The sequence below is a fragment of the Neolamprologus brichardi genome, chromosome 12, assembly GCF_056152115.1.
Source record: "Neolamprologus brichardi isolate AB-2024 chromosome 12, ASM5615211v1, whole genome shotgun sequence".
Taxonomy (NCBI): domain Eukaryota; kingdom Metazoa; phylum Chordata; class Actinopteri; order Cichliformes; family Cichlidae; genus Neolamprologus; species Neolamprologus brichardi.
The window spans coordinates 37,513,899-37,536,563 of record NC_142115.1 but is presented as its reverse complement, the minus strand read 5'-3'; the positions used below and the strand labels follow the sequence as shown (position 1 = coordinate 37,536,563).

General features: G+C 38.8%; 1 protein-coding gene and 1 long non-coding RNA gene across 2 annotated transcripts; both read left to right on the top strand.

The window, feature by feature from the left end:
• Positions 1-470: 470 nt before the first annotated feature.
• Positions 471-10,513, top strand: LOC148100362 (uncharacterized). The gene is made up of 4 exons (XR_015719876.1): positions 471-640; positions 6,424-6,496; positions 10,277-10,338; positions 10,459-10,513. It is a non-coding gene; the product is annotated as an uncharacterized LOC148100362 (long non-coding RNA).
• A 4,730-nt stretch (positions 10,514-15,243) lies between these two features.
• On the top strand, positions 15,244-22,151 carry LOC102784892 (uncharacterized). The gene is made up of 4 exons (XM_087849517.1): positions 15,244-15,291; positions 16,320-16,928; positions 17,688-18,893; positions 19,128-22,151. Exons 1-4 carry the CDS (start codon positions 15,255-15,257, stop codon positions 21,497-21,499), a joined length of 4,224 nt encoding a protein of 1,407 aa, XP_087705643.1. The 5' UTR covers positions 15,244-15,254; the 3' UTR covers positions 21,500-22,151.
• The last annotated feature ends 514 nt before the right edge of the window (positions 22,152-22,665 follow it).

Genomic DNA, 22,665 nt, shown 5'->3' with positions numbered 1-22,665 from the left:
ACAACCAAAAAAACTCTAAAAAGCCTAAAAATGACTAAAAAAGCAAGGAAATGTGGAACATTGTAATTAGTGAATATTACCAAGGTGCTAACCTTGGCAAGTAAGTACTCTGTAGCCACAAGGAGAGGTGGGATTTCTGTGAAAGTCAAATTAAATGGGAATAGGTTTTGATAGTTATTGTATATAACATCTGTAAACAGTTTTATTTGTAATTTTTTATAATAAGAAAAGGCTAAAAAGCTTTCATTTTGACAGCCCCCTTGATTTCCATCCCACCCTAAGAAAATTTCTCTAGATCCGCACCTGGATCCAGGATAGTTCTCCTTGCATACGGAGCACCAGCTGGGCTCTCCAAGTCACGGACAAACAGTGTCCCCTCATTCTTGGAGGTGAATGAGGAATAATCGGCTGTAGGCTATGGCACTTAGCCACAGGGGGCGCTAGTTGACTCGACTCCATTTCAATGCACACAAAGTAAACTGCACGCTCTAGTCGTGGGGCGAAAAAGCTGAAATCGGTGTAATAAAAAGCGAGGAACGATAACGAAGATGGGATTCTCCAGATCGCCGACTTGTCCTGTAAACAGCATCGGTGTGGGGACGTTAATTTGTTTTGCCATTTTCGCGGTCGTCTCGTGCAGGTAAACTTTTAGACAGTTTTTAAGAGTTTATTGGTCAAGAATAACAAGACTGACGGGTTTAAATCAACCTCACAAATGTCAAAGTTGAAATGTTCAGTGTTTATTTGCTGCTTTACCTGTTACGGTAAAAAACAAAACACAGATAACTTGAAGGCCAGCATGATTGCAGCGTAAGCTCGTACTTGTCAGCGTTAAGCTTGTTGAATACTTTCACTTTTCTTGTGGAGAAAGTTAGTGGCGAACACTCAAGGTGAGTAACTCAACATAACATTAAAATATGAAAATAAAAACAAAGGGAGAAACGTGCTGATAGCGGATAAACGGATCATTGAACCACACACGCTTCTTTATTGACCTTACTAACTGAAAATCCATCACTGATTGTACAGCTCGAGTCTGCTCAGATTAAATCGAAAGTTTCTTATTTGTCTCAGTAACGACACTGACTGAGCTGAAACTCACTTCTACTCTACACAAACTGTCATATCACGTAACAACTGACGCGACTTCAGATACATTGGTGAAATTAAAGTATTTTTTCTTCAAAAAGTGTTTAAAAGGAAATAAGGACATTACTTCTCAAACAGACGCGATGTCTGCGGTTTAATGTGTGATCTAATGTTCATTTCGTGTTTAAATTGAGTAAATTTAAGGTGACACTGTGACACTGACAGCATTTTGAAGGATCAGATCTGAAATTGTAAAGTTTGAGTAAAAAGATTGATTTCCGCCATTTCAGATTCGGGTTTGGCAAAACAGGAAGAAGAGCTTACGTAACACAAAGCTGGTGGTAAATTTACCCTTTTAACAAGAGATACTCAGTAAAGATCTATCAAGCTGCGTATAGCTATAGAATTCAGAAATTATTTATTAGGTCTTTTGTTTCAGAGATTTATTTAGGCCCATTCATTTGTATGCAAAAACGTCTGTTCCTGTTTGTAGTCGGTGAACACCCGATTTTGGCGTTAGCAGAGTGCAGAGAAGACATTTCAAAAGTAAGGGGGAGGTGGGGTGGAGCAGCAGGCAGTTGTAACACTCAGTTACTCAAAGCAAACAGAAGGAAGATGACTATACTTACTCTGTTCATGTTAATTAAGACGCTCTTTCTGGAAAAAGTAGAGAGTGACTTCATTTGTACAGAAATTCTGATGGACAAAACTTTATTTGAGAGAATGTTTATGGATCTACAGTCCTTCCTTCTGCTGCGCCAATTTGAGAAAAACGTCATTTAAAGCATACTCAGTTTTATTTGTAGGATATTTGTTAAAAATTAATATAAATAAATTAACTATGTTTACAGCTAGTAGACAAGATTGTAGCGTACTTGAGATGTTTTACAGCAAGTAGAGCAATTATAACAGAATCCAATCCAATCCAATCCAATTTTATTTATAGAGCACTTTAAAATACCCAGCACAGGAACAAAGTGCTGTACAGAAAATAAGTTAAAACCATAGAATAACAGAAAACAGCAAAATAAATAAGTAAAACACATAAAACATAAAATTAAAACAGCCCTATATTGAAACAAAAACAATATAAAACAGCATTGAATCACCTAAAAACAACTAAAAATAAATAAATAAATAAATAAATAAATAAATAAAAAACCAACATCTCACGTGGTGTCAAAGGCCAGGGTAAAAAGGTGGGTTTTCAAGAGGGACTTAAAAACAGATAAAGAACTGGCCTGTCTAATCTCTAAAGGAAGCTCGTTCCACAGTTTTGGAGCTGCTACAGCAAAAGCACGATCTCCTCTAAGTTTACGTCCAGTCCTGGGTATCTTCAGGAGCAGCTGATCAGCTGACCTGAGAGAGCGGGTGGGTGTATGAGGCTGTAGCAACTCAGAGAGATACGATGGGGCGAGGCCATGGAGAGCTTTAAAAGTAAATAAAAGAATTTTAAAATGAATCCTAAAAGAAATGGGCAGCCAGTGAAGTGAAGCTAAAACAGGGGAAATGTGCTCAAACCTTCCAGTGCCAGTTAAAAGACGAGCTGCGGCACTTTGCACCCTCTGTAGATGACTAATATATAATGTGCTGACCCCAATATAAAGTGCATTACAGTAATCCAGCCGAGTGCTAACAAAGGCGAGGATCACTGTCTCAAAGTGCTGCCGTGAAAGAATTTGCTTTATTTTTGCAGCTGCCTGAGGTGAAAGAAGCAAGATTTTACCACTGCTTTTATCTGATTATCAAACTTCAGATCACAGTCCACTTTGACCCCCAGGTTTGTGACAGTTGGCTTAACATACTGTGCCAGGGAATCTACATACACATTGGGGGTCTCAGTGGGGCTACCAAAAACCATCACCTCGGTCTTTTTATCATTGAATTTTAAAAAGTTAACAGACATCCAAGTCTTAATGTCATCGAGACACTGAAGTAATGGCTGTGTAAGGTATCTGCCTTTTTTCTTTAGAGGGACATAGATCTGACAGTCATCAGCATAAAAGTGGAAAGGAATGCCGTGTTTTCTCAGTACAGAACCAAGAGGAAGCAGATATAAAGAGAAGAGGAGGGGGCCTAGAACTGAGCCCTGTGGGACACCACACAAGAGAGGAGCGGAGGACAACACATAGTCACCAAGGCTGACACAAAAAGTTCACCCCGCCAAGTAGGACCTGAGCCACTCCAGTGCTGTGCCCCTAATGCCCACCCAGTGCTCCAAACGAGAGAATAAAATGGCATAATCCACTGTATCAAACGCAGCTGTCAAATCTAAAAGCACAAGAACAACACAGTCCCCAGCATCAGTCGCTAGAAATATGTCATTAAAAACTTTTAAAAGGGCTGATTCAGTGCTATGAAAGGGTTTAAAACCAGATTGGAAAACCTCTAAAACATTTTGCTTTTCCAGGAAGGCCGTTATTTGGCTGTAAACTACCTTTTCAAGAATTTTGGAAAGAAAAGGTAGTTTGGAGATAGGCCTGTAGTTTGCAAGAACCGTAGGATCAAGAGCAGGTTTTTTAATCAGGGGTTTGACTACTGCATGTTTAAAATCTTTAGGGACAACACCTGACATCAGACTATGGTTTACCAGCTCAAGAACCAAAGGACCAACTGTAGGTAACACCTCTTTTAAAAGTTGAGGAGGGACAGCATCATTTGGAGACCCTGCAGGCTTAAGATGACCAACAGTCTCCTTTAAAAAGGACAGAGTCACAGGCTCAAACCTGTCAAAGACAGCAGAGCAGGAAACAGAGACTGAGAGGTCATAAGCACAAGGAGAGATTTGAGCCCTTGTGGAGGAGACCTTCTCAATAAAAAAGTGTAAAAACTTTTCACAGGCATCTGATGAGGGCTCGATACAGTCAGTATAAGGTGCATTAAGAACAGAGTCAATAGTTTTAAATAAAACACGGAACAGAACAGAATTCCTTGTTTATTTAAGGTAGAAAATTGGGATATTTTACCAGAATTAAATGTAAAATCTAATGTAAATACATCTTATATAAAATAGTGCTTTATATGTTTTAAAGTAATATTATCCAATATTGATTAAAGGAATGTCAGTTTGCATGGATTTATAATGAATTATATTATACAGATAACTTCTAGCACTGTCAAAAAATGTATATAAATATGGTCTTGGCATAATTTTACTGCATTATTCTGTACAGATCTGTACATCTGTTAGCTGTTAGCTGTATATATGTTAACGCTGCCCAACATCGATTGTTTATATTAAGATAAATTTGGTTAGAAACTGTTTTTGAATAATATAGTTAAAGTGCATAAAATCTATTTACAGCTCTTCACTTACTGCAGCAGATCATCTCTATCTCATCTCGTTGCCAGAATCCTCCTTCTGTCACACCAACCCTTTGTCCTCCTTCACTATACTCACTGCTCCTTTGTAGTCTTCCTCTTCTTTTCTTGCCTGGCTGCTCCATCTTCAATGTCCTTTGTCCAGTATATCCACTATCCCCCCTTTGCATGTCAAAACTATCTCAACTTTGTCCAATAATATAACTTACAAAATCCTTAAACCTATGTACTTTCAAATTTGTTTATATATATATATATATATATATATATATATATATATATATATATATATATGTACACATGTTACTAACTCCTCCATGTGGGGCAGGAACTCGTCCCTGAACCAACAAACTTCTTATATTTTACTTTTCTTTTTTTAACTCATGTTTTTAATCACAACCTGACTATTGTACTGCCCTTTAGGTTGGTATAAATCATATCCCCCTTTCACATCTTCGTTGTTGTTGTTTTTATTATCATTAATTTTCTGGTTTTACCAACATTGCTGTGAACTGGGTTGAAGTGACCGGTACCGAAAAACTATAGTAAAGAGCCCCACCTACTGGTGAAGCCTGAAAACTGACTGCCTCTACCACAGTGAGGCCAGGGTCATGAAAGTAAAATGTTCATGATTTTTGATCAGTGGTCATGAGAATTTGCATAATTAAGATTAAGGAACTGACCTCCCAGCCCATTGTTCCTTCAGTGGGCTGGTTTCAGTCATTATGCAAATGTCCTGTTTATAAGATTGAAACCTGCAGCTGAGACTGAAGACGTCACCTGGATGATGATGAAACGTTTCCCCCACAAAACGCTGCGTCCAGATGAACAGAATCAACTTTTGGAGATGTTCATGATGTATTCTAAATGCCATAAAAACATAAAGAAAATGACATTTTGAAAGCGTTGTAGAACAAATAATGAAAGACAGCAGCCCGTTTTATTTCTGTCTCTGGTTTTATGAGATAATAGAAGATATTTTTGTTTTTATGTTTCTGTTACGACCTGAGCTGTATGGAGCAGACTGGACCCAAAACCTCATTTCTGCTGCTTGTGTCCGCGACCTCTTTCTTTGATTTTTAACCACAGGTGAGGGTAGGGACGTAGATCAGCCGGTAGGTAAACTGAGAGCTTTGCTCTCTTTTTACCCCAATGGAGCAGTGCAGTATCTGCATCACTGCAGCTGCAGCACCAGTCAGTGTGTCGACCTCCCGCTCCCTCCTCCCATCACTTGTGAACCAGACCCTGAAATACTTAAACTCCTCCACCTCCTCACCCGATGAAGCCAACAGAAACACATCATCTGACTAGAGACGAGATTCTGAAACCACCAAATTGGAGGCCTTCGAGGCTACGCTTAGAAATTCTGTTCATAAGAATTATACAGAGAATCTGTGACAAATTCCAGCCCTGGCAGAGTCCAACATCCATTGTGAACAAGTTTGAATTATTGCTGGCTTTGCGGACCAAGCGCTTGCAACTGTACTATAAGGATTGAATGGACCGTAAGCAGTGGGCCAGACACCCCAAACTCCCGGAGCACGCTGCACAGGACTCTCTGTACTTGTTTTCAGAAAAAAAAAATACTCGAGTAGAGTACAAATACCTGAAAGTTCTACTTAAGTACAGCAACAAAGCATTTGGTGCTTCCCACGTTTGATTATAGCACCTAAACTCTCGCCTTCCTCAGATTGGCCGAATCTTTGTTTGTTAAAATAACTATAGAAAAGTAACTTTTAAAATTAGCTTTCTATAATCTCTCTCCCATTCTTTTTGGCTGTAAATTTTCATCTAATGAGTGTGTATTAGAATGAATGTAAGACTGTTTGTATGTGTCTGTGTGCTGAAAATTCTTTAGTTGCAGTAATCCAAACTGAAGCTTTACAACTGTGTTTAAATAATCTGTCAACCGGTAACTCACGTTTGTGTTGTTTTACTTTGACAAAAAATGTAATTTCTATAAACCTGACTGATAATGTCTTTGTCTCACCTAAATCTGCATTCTTCATCTAGGTGTTAGAAGCAGCTGGTCTTCAGTTGAATTACTCTGATGTGACAGTTGATATTATGGAAACTGCAACACCTGGTGAGTTAAAGGAGGCTGTAATCATCTAGATCTTTTTTTTGTTTTTGTTCATTCTGGTGGTGAATAGATTAGAAGAGCCTTTTATTGTCATTGCAAATTGCAAATTGTGCTCCACACAAACTGTGTATGGAATTAAAAATTTAAATAGGACAGCAAGAGAAAAATAACAGATGATATACAAACGACAGAAATATGTACAAAACAGGAGGAAGGCACACATAGAGCACAGGTTGCTTGTAAAGTCCTTTGCAATGTTTGCTCTTTATACAGTAAAGTTACAGTGGGATACAAATAACATCAGGCTGATCCTGCCACGATTTGTTCCCCCGGTTCAAATCACGGACAAACAGCATCCAACAGTTGTTTATGTTTTTGAACCCATTTTGCAGACGGATTTTTTGAAAAATGTATTGATAACAATGTTGAATATTATTACACAGGAAAAAAACAACTACATGTAAAATAATCACAGCGTGACGCCTCTGCCTTTGTAAATGGAGGGACAGTAACTGTGTGTAAAACCTGCAGACAGTCAGATTAACAGTATTTCGTCTCTATCTGCCATTCTGCAATTCATCTCATGTAAACAATAACGTGGCGCACAGCGTGACGTGAAAAAAGGCACATACCTTTGACGTTGCATGACGAACTCTGTATTCCTCGTCCAGTAAACGCAAAAAAGGAGTTTTAAAAAATCTCCGTTCTCGGTGATTCGAAATGCCGTTTACGTGTGGATGAAACAGCTGCGTTTTCAAAAATACCTGTGTAGGTGTGGACGTAGCGTAAAAGAGATACCTCCCCTTTATTTTGAAAATCCTCGAGAAAGTTGTTGCCTTCACTCATACCTCAATAACCATAATCTCTATGAACAATGTCAATCTGGTTTTCACCCCAATAATAGCACAGAAACTGCTTTGTTAGGGATTCCTAATGACCTTCTGATGGCAGCTGATTCTGGTCTTTTAATCATTCTCATTCTTCTCGATCTTAGTGCGGCATTTGACACAATTTCTCATAATATCCTCCTGAGCAAATTAGCATCCATTGGCATTAGTCACACCCCCTTTGCCTGGTTCACCTCATATCTCTCAGAGCTTTTAGTTGCTCTGCCCCTCGACTTTGAAATCCCTTACCCCCTGACCTCAGAAACATTACTTCATTCCCTCTTTTTAAGTCCACCCTCAAAACCCACCTGTTTAAAATTGCTTATGTTTAAACCTCTGCATGCTCTTAACTTTTATCTGTTACTCTTATTATTGTGTATATTGTATATTTGTTGTATAGTGTCCTTGGGTGCTCTGAAAGCCGCTATTTTTAAATAAAATGTATTATTACTGGACAGATGGAATGCTGTGAAGAAGAGTTTGATAAAATAGTCTAAATAATAATAGCTTTAATTTTCCAGTTAAGTCAATGACTTTTCAACCCCAGTGTTGTCACCTGGTCAACTATAAATACACGATCAACCAATTATAACAGGGCAACTTTTATCCTATCCATCCATTTTCTGCCATTTATCAGTGGCCAGCCAGGAGAACTCTGACACATTGTCACGTTAGCAAACAGATATAATCTCTCCAGTGTGTTCCTGAGTTTGCCATGGGGCCTCCTCCCAGCAGGAGATGCTTCAAACCCCTCACCCAGGAGGCTCCTTTTGATGTGGAGGAGTAGCAGTTCTACTCTGATGCCCTCTCGAATGATTGTGCTCCTCATCCTGTCTCTAAGGGAGAGGCCAGCCACCCTTTAGCGAAAGCTCAACACTTCCACCGCTTGTATCCGCAGTCCTTTGGTCACTACCTAAAGCTTGTAACCACAGGTAAGGGCAGGGTTGTAGATCAACTGGTAAAATGACAGCTTCACTTTTACACCCAGCTCTCTCTTTACCACAATGTATTGGTACAGCATCCACATCACTGCAGCTGCAGCCCCAATCCGCTGGTCAGTGTCCTACTACCTTTATTTGTGAACAAGTTCCCAAGATATTTAACCCATTGAAACAGATAGAAGTGCGGGCGCTTCCACTGGTTTTAGGTCAAACTACTGTGCTCTTTTTAGTGATATTAGGGTCATTACAGTAATCCCAGGCAGGGCACCACATCCAAAACTCAGCAAATAACACAGAAAACAACAAAACAAAACAATGAAAAAGCAACATAAACAGAACCCAAATGCCCGATAAAATGCCTGTTTTCTGTAGAACTGCATCATATTCATTCACTCTCTCTTCCCTCAACCAAACTTTGTCTTTGGGCAAAGCTGAAGCAAAAGCTAACTGCATTCTGCTTGGCATGCCAGTACCGGTCAGCTGCCTCAGAAGTCCCACAGGCTTGCCGAGCCTGATAGGACAATTTGGTTTGGGGATTACCACTACAACAGGCACCAGCCATAATTATAGAGATCTGGAACATCATCCATTTCAATTTAATTCAAGTTTATTTATATAGCGCCAAATCACACAAAAGTCGCCTCAAGGCGCTTCATAGATACAGAGAAAAACCCAACAATCATATGACCCCCTATGAGCAAGCACTTTGGCGACAGTGGGAAGGAAAAACTCCCTTTTAACAGGAAGAAACCTCCAGCAGAACCAGGCTCAGGGAGGGGCGGGGCCATCTGCTGTGATTGGATGGGGTGAGAGAAGGAAGACAGGATAAAGACATGCTGTGGAAGAAGAAGGAATTTGGACTCGAAATGCTGTCAAATTTCTGCTGCAGATTTGAGTTGAACATCTCATGGGGCCGGGGCCTCTGGCAGGCATTCCCAACCCACCCTCACTAAATGTTTAGGTGCGTTAGGCATGTCTGACATCCTCCCCCAGCACCTGATCCAACTCACCACCAGCTGGTAATCAGCTGACATTTCAGTTAGAGATCAGTGATACCATTACAAAATCGATTTTTAACCTGCAACCTAAGGTGAACCAGAATAGAAAAGAATATCAGGCTCAGATCAAGCATTCTGTTGCTCACAGCTGCACCACTCCAGGTCTCATATGAGCATTAAAATTTCCCAGTAGGATGACGTAGTCACTGGATAGAGCACCTTTGAGCAAACTGCCCAGTGACTCCCAGAAGGCTCAAGGCATATGCACTGAACTGTCAAGTACAAACAACAGTCATGACCAGTTCCCTACCTGAAGGTAATGGGAAGAAACCGTCTCATCCACTAGCAATAATCTCAGTGTATTAGTAGCAAGCCAAGGTGATACAAGAATACCAACCCCTGCCTGCTGCCTTTCACTCCAGATTGGAACAGAGTCCAGTCCCTCTCTAGGAGACAGGGTCCAGAACCCAAGTCATGTGCTGAGGTGAGCTCAACTATATCTAGCAAGTATCTCTCAACCTCACACAGTAGCTCGCTTAGGCTCCTTCCCCACCAGAGAGGTCACATTCCATGTCCCAATAGTAGGGATTGAATCACAAGAGGTTGACTGAGTCACTCTTTGCCTGGCCCGCCAACAACATAGCGCATCGGATCATTGTGACACACAAACCCTTTCACCCTGGTAAGGTGGCATTTTGTGTAGGGCAGGACAACTTTTAAATAAGTATTATTCCAATGTCTTTGTCATCTAACTGTTAGTTTCATCAGTACTGTACTAGTGAGCCAGCATTTATTCAGCATGGAGCTTAAATCTCAACGATAATGATGATTCAACAAAACTCAACATTGTTTCTTGCTCTCTGTGACATTAGAGTTTTCACTTCACTTTAAATAAACATTGCTTTCACTTAACAAACCTTTGGTGTAAATGACTGAATGTATTCGTGTCCCATTTAGATGGTGAATGAACAGCTTTTTGAGAACTCTTCAGAATCAGAGGACACTGCACTAATACACAGGTAACCCAGTACTAAGTTACTAAAACAAAGTATTCACTGCTTGTCCAAAGACGTTGTTGTCAGTTAATGAATTGTTCCTTCTTACCTGTTAACCAGATAAGTTGTGTTTCGCCCCTGCAGATGAAGGTGTAACTGATATTTTAAGCAGAATTCATTATGGCGAATGTGGCACATGGTGAGTACAGTAATGTTTTATTGTTCTGAATAAGTCAGTATCTTCAGTAGAAATATAAAGATCCAGTGTTATGGCCCGTCTACTTCGTTGGGGAACCATTAGCTGAGCCAGGGGTGATTTTAGCCCAATTTTGGGGGTGCTTCAGCACCCCCAAAATGAATCAAAGCACCCCCAAAGATTTCTTACTTTTTTTGACAATATTTGCTGTTTGTGTGACACACTACTAAAAATATAAAAAGCATACAGTACTGTACTTGTTTGAGACGTAACATTTTAACAACAAAAGTATAGATAACTCCCCCTCCTAAAATGGTTTGTTCCAGCTCTCCCCTGCTCTGGCTCTAGCGCTCTTGCTGCCAGAGCGATGGTGGCTGAGACGCAGCGGAGCAGAGGTGTGAGTGCCTGGCTTAAAACAGGACATGTTAGCTGCATTTAACCTTCAGTTACTCTTTATTTAGGTAGGCGTCAGGCCATGTTTCTTTTTAGCTGAAAAGCATTACACCAGGTAACCTGCAGTATTGAAAACGTGTTTTCTGACAATGTTTGCTGCCCTACAATCCCTCCTGCTCTGTAGTAAATTCAGCGACATTTCACCGTCCTGTTGCTCCCATTGAAATGTATACAGCCTATTTAAAAATCTAAAACTTATAATTGTCTGTAGCCTAAAGTTGTTACCACTGTCCTGTTTTAAATGGGTACTAACTAGCTAACTGACTGAATGCCCATTAACCTTAAAACTCCTGTTGTGTGTGTGTGTGTGTGTGTGTGTGTGTGTGTGTGTGTGTGTGTGTGTGTGTGTGTGTGTGTGTGTGTGTACAGAGTGACAGCCAGGTTCATAATAGATATGAGGAGGTTTTTTCAAAAAAAGGAGCCACATTCAGGTAAAAGTGTAAAATCAAATGACCTGTGAATCAGGAATAATGTTGGATCAGTGTTTCAATATTTATATCTTTTATTAGATGTTCATGTGGTTTGGTTATTTGCCTTTTGGTTGAAAGTAAACTGAGAGAGGACTTTTTTATTAGTGATCTTATTTTTTTCAATTTTTTTCATATTAATGTAATTTTTCATCTAATTGAATACAATCTATTTGTGTATGATTGTCAGTCCAAAGAGGGAGAGAGGAAAGATGGGAACGTGAGGAGAAAGAACAAGGTCAGGAAGAACCAGGTAAGAAAACAGACAGGGAACAGTGACAGACAGAAACTGTTAAACTGACAAAGAGCAAAAAACTGATTTTACTCACAATCTGGAAGTTGTGTCCTCCCGATATTAAAGCTGCTGTACAGAATCTGCTAAACAAACTGGGTTGAAACATTTTTGACCCTCTTTAACAACATTCCAACATAACATTATCATTGATTGGGGAGATTAAAATTAATGATATTTTTTTATGTGGTTCAGCCACAACTCTACTAAAACCTCAGCCAGTAACAGGTCGGCCAACTTTTGGACCGTCCAGTTGTCTGTATGACTGCCGCAGTACGTGCATCACATTTGCACACTATCAGTGCCAAACAGCCCTGGTGGAGTGGGGAGCTGTAAAGAGAAGCAGATGTTCTGTTTCTAAACATGTTTTAAGCTTGTTTCAAAGATTCTGTACAGCAGCTTTAAATGTTTTCCAAAAGCACACAGACACTTATCAGTGTTTCTCAAACTTTTTACAGTGTGTACCACCTGAGAAAATGTCGAGCTCTCCTAAGGACCACTATGAAAGCATGAAACTCATAAATCTTACAACACAAAATTAGTATTATTAAATTAGTAAAATCAGTATCTGCAATAAAGATTTTTTCATACATTGTATAAATTCTACCACAGGCAAAGTTGCCTCAATTTTTATAGTTTTTATTAATATTTTGTAATAATTTATTCTGTTTTGGGAGTGTTTTGTTTCTGTATTATATTATACATACACATTCAAAGTGAATCTCTGTCCAAAAAATGCACTCAGTTAACTTTTTGCTCACTGTGAGCATCATTCATTATTCTCCCGCAGTAATTAAGGTTAGGATGTATATTTCTTTAATTCCAATCCATTCTTCTTTAGCAGCATTTAAATAACCTTGATCAGATTTGATGGTTTTGTTACAGACTTTTCAAAAAAGTGTTTTGCTTTTCTTTCCCAAATGTGGGGATTAAATTGTGTTAAAATGTACAAAACAGTGATGTCATGTTTTGTGACGAGGACCCAGGCACAGAGAGACTTGATGGATTTAAGAATCTTATGATTTAATAAAGAAATTTGCAGACTTGCACAGAGATGGTAAAATTATGATGACTGATAACGGAGACAAAGACAACAGATGATGAGGACAGGGAGGAACAGGGGTTTAAATGCACCAAGGAGACAGTTATAGAGAACTCAGGACAACTGGAGACATTTAAGGATGCAGGGACTGACAGAGACAGGTTTATCTTGGCTGGCTGGGCAGCTCTCTGGGTGCTCAGCACCCCCAAAGCTCTGATCCTAGAATCGCCCTTGAGCTGAGCCCTTTTCAAGCTCAAGAGCTCTGATACGGAGATGCATAGCTTGCACTTCCAGCTCCTTGTTGCGGGTCTCCGCCTCTCTTATGCAGAGCGTGAGGCGCAGATCCTCAGTTGACGTACCTTCACTGGATTCAGAAATCCGATCAGCCTCCGTGCCAGCAGCAGACGTATCAGCTGCAGTGCCATCTGCCCCTTTCACTGGCTTGTTTTCAGCATCCCTCCGTGGTAGAAGCACACGTTTCTCCACTAGCTTTTCAGCCAGGGTTTCCTTCAAGTCTGCCTTGTGAGCACTGTAAGACACTTCCACATCATAAGAGTTAGCCACAATGAGTAGGTCCGCTTTCTTACATTTGTCAATTTTTCCCATGAAGGCACCTCCACAAAACCTTCAAGTGAAAAATCCATTCTTACACACCCCCCACACAAAAAAAATAAAACTGCCAACCAGAACAAGACACGCCAACCCAACTCACCAAAAAGCGAGAAAAGAGACGGAACGAGCCCCCAATTATGTTATAGCCCGTCTAGGCGCGGCCAGACCACAACATAAAGGGTAATCCATCCCTGTCCAACCCCAAGCAGCACTTCACACAATTAATACTTTGTGACAGTGATTTATTTACAATGAGTGCAGTTAAACAAAGGAAGGGAGCGAATTATAACTTCAGGGTGAACCCAAGGCCAAAACAACAAACAAAAGGTAACCTATCTCAGGAGTAAATACAACTTACCTATTCAAAAGAACTAACTCAAACGACAATTACTTTCCTCCCTACCTAACAAAAACAGGAGAAAACTGATCAAACAAAAAAGGCGGTCCACCCCTACATGCTCTTACATTAACCAACATAGTGACACAGTGAACCGTCTGCCGGTTGGGTTGGGCCGAGGATGAAGGACCTGGCAGTCCTGGCGGTTTCTTCTTATCCGCTGCCTCCCAGTCCTTAGCCAATCGGTGCGATCCATCCACCCTGGATGCACCAATCACGGAGGAGCACCTGGACACTCAAATTTACATATGATAATTACGACCACAGTCGTAACATCCAGATATATTGAAGAAGAGTTACATAAACATCTTTCATTGTCCCAAACTTGGTGCTTTTCAGCAGCGCTGTTGCAGCTTCTCTGCAATCTCCTTAAATCATGTTTTTCTTTTTGTTGTTTCTTGTGTTTTCTGCACATCTGTCCTGGAAAAATCAGTGTTGAAACTAACTTGAAGTTTTTCCTGAAAAAGAAGATGACTTCAGTTATAAGTGTAGATATCATTCTGAGGTTTGTTTTTTCTACAGAGGACGGTGTTGTAAAACCTGAGCAGCGCGAGGGGAGCCCAGATTTTCTACGGCCTGACTGTGAGTCAGTAAATCAGTTAAAATAATGAAATATATTTGTGAAAAAACTCAGCATGAAGGACGTGATTCTTCAGTATCTATGTAAACAGTAACTTTGCTCAGATTAACAGCAATGATATTGTGAGCTTTAGAGGAACTACAACTGAGCAAAGCCGAAAGGTGAGTGGTCAGTCTGAGGATGAGATACTTAAGAAGCTGTTACTCCAGACAATCAATACAAATTTGGAAGCTTTTTTTAACTGCCTTGTTAACATTGGTGCTTGTGTATTTTAAAGTAAGTAAGCTTCCATTATTCTTTTCTTAGTGTTATGGTGCTGGGCCCTTTCACCCATGGTTTGTGTATTTTTGGACTTTCTAGTGTTCATTCAAATATTCTGTGTTGGTTTTTTAATGTTTATATTTGTTTCATGTACTCTTGGTGTCTTTGGTTGTGTTGTTGATGACTACCAAAAGTATTTGGTTGAGATCCAACTTGCTAAGGGACGTTTAACCAAATATTACTGGGGGTCTATGTGAATTTTTGAGCCTGTATGGATTAGAACAAATTCAAAATAATTAATTTGTGCACCTAATTCTTGTTTTTAAAAGTTATTTAAAATGTGTGCCGTATAATCATTCTGCCCTGGAAAAAGAACAGTTCAAAGAAATCATTAAAAGACTCAAATTACCATGGAATCCATGCCCATGATGAATGGATGTAAACCTCTGACAACGCCTACACTTTCTGGTTAAAAGCAAACACAAAATATCAAAGACCAAAAACCCACAACTCTGTGAAAATATGACATATTCAAAATGAGGGAATGTGCCTAACAAGGTTAAGAATGTCTGATTTAGAGAGCACATGTGAAAAAAGAGACTTAATGTTTCTTTATCTTACAGTCAACAGGAGTGAGCAGATGCAAGGAAACAGTACTGGATACATGTCACCTTTAAGTAAGTCTATCTATCAATCTCTGTGGAGCAGTTTATTGAAATGTGTCATTGTATGGTGTAGAGATGGCATGATACCACTTTTTTATGTCTGATACCCATACTGATATCAGAAATTTGGATATCTGCCAATACCGATATGAATCTGATATAGTGTATTTTATAATCAATAAAACTGTTTGTTTTGGTTTTATATATATATATATTTTGCGGCATTTCATGTAAGTTCATACTCAGGTTTTTAAAAACAAAACACCAAAATAATAATTAAAAAAAAAACCTGTCTTTTGAAAATAGTCAGGTACGAAAACTGAACTGAAATGAATGTAAAAGCAGTCGATGTCTGAAGAAGAAGTTTGAAAAGAGCTTCAGAAAGCCTGGAGAAAAAAAATGACGAGAAAGCCTGGCTTGTCCTGGAGCTCTGGTGTAGGCCGCTGGGACTGACCCACATTCTGTAAGGCTGAGGCCAGGATTCATATTTGCACTGTGCCATTTGCTGTGTGTCTTCCTTCTGTTCTCTCTCCTGGAACAGAGGGAAGACACACATTATGAGAGGCTTTTATTATGTCCTCTCATTTCCTCGTGTCCTCGCATTTGTATTCTATTTTTATCATATTGTATATTTTATTCTATTTTATTCTACTGTATATAGTATTTTATTTTATTCTATTCTGTACAGTTCTGTACAGTCTATTATTTGTATTGTATTCTAATTTTTGCTATATAACTTGCACTGTCCACTTTCTGCTGTGACAAAACTAATTTCCCACGTGTGGGACTAATAAAGGTTATCTTATCTTATCTTGTCTTATCTTATCTTATCTTAATAAATAGCAAGAAGTTGCCCAAAATGCTACATCCTTGGGCACAAAATACAAAGAAATCAGGGTGACTTGAGACTCATGTGTGTTTGAAATAGCATTGGTTTATTATTTATTATTTGACAATAGAAAATATAGTTTATAAAGAAACAGGCATGATACAATATACAACTAACAGTAATTTTAAATAACAAAGAATTTTCTTTTCAGTGTCTGAGCTGAGGGTTGTTCTGCTGGGGAACAGCTGGTCTTTGAGGAGCGACGTGGGGAACTTCATCCTGGGAGAGACTGAGTTCAGCACTGAGGATAAGTTAGACAAATGCTTGAAACACAGTAGACAGATTAAGGAGAAATTAATAACTCTCATCAACACTCCGGACCTGCTCCGGGTCTCTGAACCAAAACTGACAGAGCTGGTAGAAAACTTTGTGAGGCTCTCTGATCCTGGACCTCATGTGTTCCTGCTGGTTCTACAGCCTGAAGACTTCACTGAGGAGCAAAGACTGAGGCTTCAGTCGATCCTTGAAATCTTCAGTGGTCAGTCCTTTCACCATTCACTGGTACTGATCTCAGCACCCAGAGAGAAGAATACTGGTCTTACAGACAAACATCCACCATTAGGTGAAATTATCAGAAAATGTAAACACCACTTATGGTGGCAGGAGAACACTGAACTTTCAAAGTTGTTAAGTTTGTTTGACCAAATTGTTGAGGAAAATGGTGGAGATCACATGAGCTGTGATGCATTTAAGAACACAACGTCTGAGTTACTAAGCAGGCAGGGGGGAGCAGTCAATACGGATCCTGCTGGAGCTGCAGGTAGGTTTCAGGAATATTTTCATTGGTTAAGTTTGAAAATAATTAACAGTTATTGAAGTTGACAGTTTATTTTTGCATTTTACAGGAGGCAAGTCTTTATGGAACTGTGAGTAAACTGAAAAATCATCACACTTATTAAGGCAGCCACATAAAGTTGATTTATTTTTTTTATTTATGATTTGCTTGTTGTTTTTTTACAGTCGTCACATATTACATTCCAGGAATGCAATCACCAGCAGAAAGTGCATCCAATAAATGTAAGTAAATGAAATAAAATCATATCAAATATGATGAATACAGAAAAATACAAAGGAGTGCATAAACCACGCAGCAAGAATCTTTTAGGGTTTTGTGTGTGTGTGTGTGTGTTTTTAGTTTGTTTGCTTTTTTCTTTTTAGTTTTTAGAAAAAAAGATGTATTTTACACACTACATGCTGTCAAATACTCAAGAGTAAGATGTTACAAATGGCTGTTCACACTGAAAGTGTAAGATAAATTGAGGGGGAAAAAAATCTGTACTTGAGAAATGCATTTTTAATTTCTTTAGGTTATGTGTTACTTTGTGTATACATATATAAACTTTAATCAGTGTGTCCAGAAACTAAATACTGACAGTCAGTATTTATCATTTTGTTTTTAAGACATTTTATGTCATGATTAAGCCCCTGCTGTGTAAGAGTGGCTGAATTTAGGTTACTTGCTTTTTATCTCTGACACTGAACTCTGAAAACTGTCTCCCTTTCTGTCTTTGTATTGCAGCTGCTATACTCAGGATTGTGCTGGTAGGAACAAGTGAAGAAAAAAAGAATAAACTTGGCAACTTCATCACTGATGGTCAAGGTTTTAATTCAGAAAAACAAAAACCAATGGACCACTGTGTGGCCTCCTGTGGAGAGTGGAACGGGAAGTCTTTAACAGTGGTAAAAACACCAAACATTTTCAGTTTTACTGAGCAGACAGTAAGAAGACGAGTGAAAAGGTGCACAGATCTGTGCTTCCCTGGACCAAATGTTCTGCTGCTGTTGGTGAACCCTTCTGACTTTAATGAAAATGACAAAGACAGACTTAATTTTATCCTGAACTTGTTTGGCCAAACTGTTTTTAGACACACAATGATCATCATAACACACAAGGAAACATGGGCAAATCCTGCTGTGAAAGAGCTGCTAAAAGATTGTGGAAGTAAATCGTACAACATGGTTAAGCGTGATCGTAAACAATTAATGGGAAGCATTGACAAAATTGTGCATGAAAACAGAGAAAAGTTCCTCACCTTCACTGAAGACATCACAAGACCAGAGTGTGAACAGATGAAACTGCCTCTGAACCTGGTTCTGTGTGGGAGGAGAGGAGCAGGGAAGACGTCAGCAGCCAAGGCCATTTTAGGTCAGACTGAGCTTCATTCAGTCTCCAACTCATCAGAGTGTGTTAAACATCAGGGAGAGGTGTGTGGACGTCGGGTTTCCCTGGTGGAGCTGCCTGCCTTGTATGGAAAACCTCAGGAGGCAGTGATGGAGGAATCACTCAGGTGTATCTCCCTCTGTGATCCTGAGGGTGTCCATGCCTTCATCCTGGTCCTACCTGTGGCTCCCCTCACTGATGAAGACAAGGAAGAGTTAGAGACCATCCAGGACACATTCAGCTCTCGAGTCAATGACTTCACTATGATTCTGTTCACTGTGGACTCAGATCCTACAGATCCAGCTGTTCTTAACGTTTTAAAGGAAAATCGGGAAATCCAGGAACTCTGTGGGGGAAGATATTTTGTTCTCAACATAAAGGACAAACAGCAGTGCCCAAAATTGATGGAGACTGTGGAGAAAATAAGACACTTCAGTGGAAAACCAACCTACTATACAACAGAAACATTTTTAGATGCCCAAATGGAAAGAGTCGTACAGCAAGAGAAACAGATCAACAAACAACAGGGTGAACTTGAGAAGCTGAGAAAAACCCAAAACACCGGTGAGTACTTTTAATTGAAATCATTTTTCCTTTTTTGTAAAGATATAAATACTGTACACTGGATAGTTTACTATAAGCAGTGTGAAACTGCAAAGTAATAACTCAGTAGTTTTGATTCTCACACAGTCTCCTGCAAGCTTTAATAAGTCATTAATAATAGTTCTTGTCCATAAAGAACTGAGCTAAATTTAGTGTAAATTTAAATGAAAAGTTAATTTTAATACTGTGTTACAGCTTTGACTGATAAGGATAAGAAGAGCCCAGAGTGTCTCAGGATTGTTCTGATTGGGAAGACCGGCAGTGGAAAGAGTTCTTCAGGAAACACCATACTAGGATCAAACACGTTTAAAGCAAAGTCAAGTCAAAAATCAGTCACCAAATGTTGTGAGAAAAAAAAGGGTGAGGTGGACGGCCGTCCGGTTGTTGTGGTCGACACTCCTGGACTGTTTGACACAGCTCTGTCAAATGAAGAAGTTCATGAGGAGATGGTGAAATGTGTCAGTCTTCTGGCTCCAGGACCACACGTCTTCCTGCTGGTGTTACATATTGGAAGATTCACAGATGAAGAGAAGAAAACATTAAAACTCATCAAGGAAGGATTCGGGAAGAACTCTGAGAAGTTCACCATCATTCTTTTAACTGGAGGAGATGAACTAGAACGCGATGAGCGGTCCATGGAAGAATATATTAAAGAGGACTGTGATGATTTATTCAAGAAGCTGATCTCTGACTGTGGAGGAAGATACCATGTGTTCAATAATGTAGACAAAGAGAACCGCCAACAAGTCAGTGAGCTGATAACAAAGATTGACACCATGGTGAAGGACAATGGAGGAAACTGCTTCACCAATGAGATGCTGGAAGAAGCTGAAGCAGCGATAAAGAAGGAAATGGAGAGAATCCTGAAGGAGAAGGAAGAAGAAATGAAGAGAGAGAGAGAGGAGCTAGAAAGAAAACATGAGGAAGAAAAGGAAGCCATCAAAAAAAGATTGGAAGAAGAGAAAGAAAAATTACAGCAGGAAAGAGACCAGAAACTCAAGGAGATGGGGGAATATCTGAATAAGGAGCGTGAGGAGAGAAAGAAAGAACAGGAAATAAGAGAAAAAGAGAACAGGAAACGGGAAGGGGAGGAAGAAAAACGTAGGCAGGATTTTAAAATGCAGCTTGAAATATTTGACAAACAAATTCAGTCAGAAAAAGAGGAAAAGAAAAGAATTAACGAAAAGCTGGAAGAGAGCAGAGACGAGATGAAAAGAAAACAGGAGGAGTGGGAGAAAGAACGAAGAGAAGAAAGAGAGAAACAAAAAGAAGAAGATGAACAGAGACGACAGGAGGAGGAAAGACGACTGAAAGAAGAGAAGGAAAAAATGCAGCAGGAAGCAGACCAGAAAATCAAAGAGATGGAAGAAAATATGAAAAAGGAGCATGAAGAGAAGAGAAAGAAAGAACAGGAAATAAGAGAAAAAGAGAACAGGAAACGGGAAGAGGAAGAAGAAAGATGTAGGCAGGAGTTTAAAATGCAGCTTGAAAAGTTGGACAAACAAATTCAGTCAGAAAAAGAGGAAAAGAAAAGGATTGACAAAAAGCTGGAAGAGAACAGAGAACAGATGAAAAAGAAACAAGAAGCCTGGGAGAAAGAACGAAGAGAAGAAAGAGAGAAACAAGAAGAAGAAGATGAACAGAGACGACAGGAGGAGGAAAAACGACTGAAAGAAGAGAAAGAAAAAATGCAGCAGGAAGCAGAGCTGAAAATCAAAGAGATGGAGAATAATATGAAAAAGGAGCATGAAGAGAAGAGAAAGAAAGAACAGGAAATAAGAGAAAAAGAGAACAGGAAACGGAAAGAGGAAGAAGAAAGATGTAGGCAGGAGTTTAAAATGAAGCTTGAAACTCTGGATAAGCAAAATCAGTCAGAAAAAGAGGAAAAGAAAATTATGGCCAAAAAACTGGAAGAGAGCAGAGACGAGATGAAGAGAAAACAAGAAGCCTGGGAGAAAGAACGAAGTGAAGAAAGAGAGAAACGAAGACAAGAAGATGAACAGAGACGACAGGAGGAGGAAAGACGACTGAAAGAAGAGAAAGAAAAAATACAGCAGGAAATAGAAAAAAATGAAAAGAAAAGAAAAGAAGAAGATGAGAGCAGGAGAGAAAAGGAGAAGAACGAACGAAAAGACCTGGAGGACAAACATAAAACAGAAAAGGGAAATCTGGAGAAAAAATATGAAGATGAGGCCAGAAAGAAAGCTGAAGAGTTCAATGATTTCAAAGACAAACACAACAAAGAGTTTGCAGCTCAGAAGGAGGAGCACGAGAAGAAGATTAAAGACAAAGATGAGAAGTATGACCTGTTAAAGGCTCTGGCTGAGCAAAAGGAAAAACAAAAGAGAGAAAAACATCTTAGAGACATCAGTGATGTGGTGAAGTGTCTTTCCAAGAAGAGAGGAAATCTGAAAAAAATCAAAGAGTTGCTGATAAAACATGAGGATCAAATGAAGAATGTAAAAAATCAGGAAGAAAAAGAAAACCTGCAGAACATCCATGAAACAGAAATAAGTAAACTAATACAAAAACTTCTGGATGAGACATCTTACTGCAGCATTTCATGAGATTTTTTTTCTACTTTTTGTGACAGAGCTCAGCTGGATAAAATACTTTCTGTACATTAAAAGTTGAGATAAAGAGATATATTTTATGGTCAGTTTGTAAACATTTTACAATTACAGATGGAATTCTTGATTTATCTTTTATATTTTCAGGATTGTGTTTCATTTTGTAACTTATATGATGTCAGTGATGCATGTGGGATGAATTGCTGCCATGTAACTTAAGGTTTTAGAAAATATTTGAAACGCTGTTTAATTTTTTGGTATATTTTATTTAGATTATTGCAGGCACCAGTGTATTAAACAATAGAAGAAGTTTATTAGATATTTGCATGCTTGCTGTAATTAGAAATATTTAGTATTAAATAAATATAAGTATGTCTGTCTAAGAAGAGAGGAAATCTGACAAAAATCAGAGATTTGCTGGCAAAACACAAGGACCAAATGAAGATTGCAAACATCGAGGATGAAAAATAAAACCTGCAGAAAAGATCACAGAGTTCATAGAAAAACCTCTGAATGACTCTTCCTGCAGCGTTTTATGAGCTGATTAAAATTATTGTCAGATTTCAGCTACATGGACAAATGATTTTCTGTGCATTTAATACAATTTGTAATATTTCAGCACAAAATGCTACGTTTGGAGTACAAGAATGCAGATGTAACTGCTGGTGCGTTAAAGGAGAGTCTGTACTACATTATTTTTACATACGAGCACAACAGAATCTTTGGCTCGTCTGACTGATTTTAAGGTTGATTCATAAACAATTTACAATCAGCAGATATTTGATTTAAATTTAAATTCTTATTTTCAGGATCATGTTTAACCTTGTATTTTTATTTTCTAAGGGAAACATCTTTGTGGGGTTTTTTCTTTAATGTTCACTTTTATCAGTTGTTATAAAATCCTCTATATGATGTTTTTACCCTGTCATTTTTTAAGTAATTCTTGCAGGTGGCATCTTATTAAAAAACTTTTTTTTAATTTCTTGGTTAATATGGAGGATTTTTAGTAAACATGGAAGAATGCAGTTTCTAAGTAAAAAAAATCACAGAAAATGTAAAAACGATTAAATGAATTAATTCATCACATGGAGAATAAGAGTTGTTCATCAAGATAATTGACTGATTTTAAGACACTGTTCTTTGGTTTATTCAAAGTTATACTA

Coding starts and splice junctions, on each gene's coding strand:
- LOC102784892 (XM_087849517.1), top strand. CDS start 15,255: ATGCAAGGAAACAGTACTGGATACATGTCACCTTTAA. Junction 15,292..16,319: donor TGGATACATGTCACCTTTAA/GTAAGTCTATCT, acceptor TTTTCTTTTCAG/TGTCTGAGCTGAGGGTTGTT. Junction 18,894..19,127: donor GAGAAAAACCCAAAACACCG/GTGAGTACTTTT, acceptor ACTGTGTTACAG/CTTTGACTGATAAGGATAAG.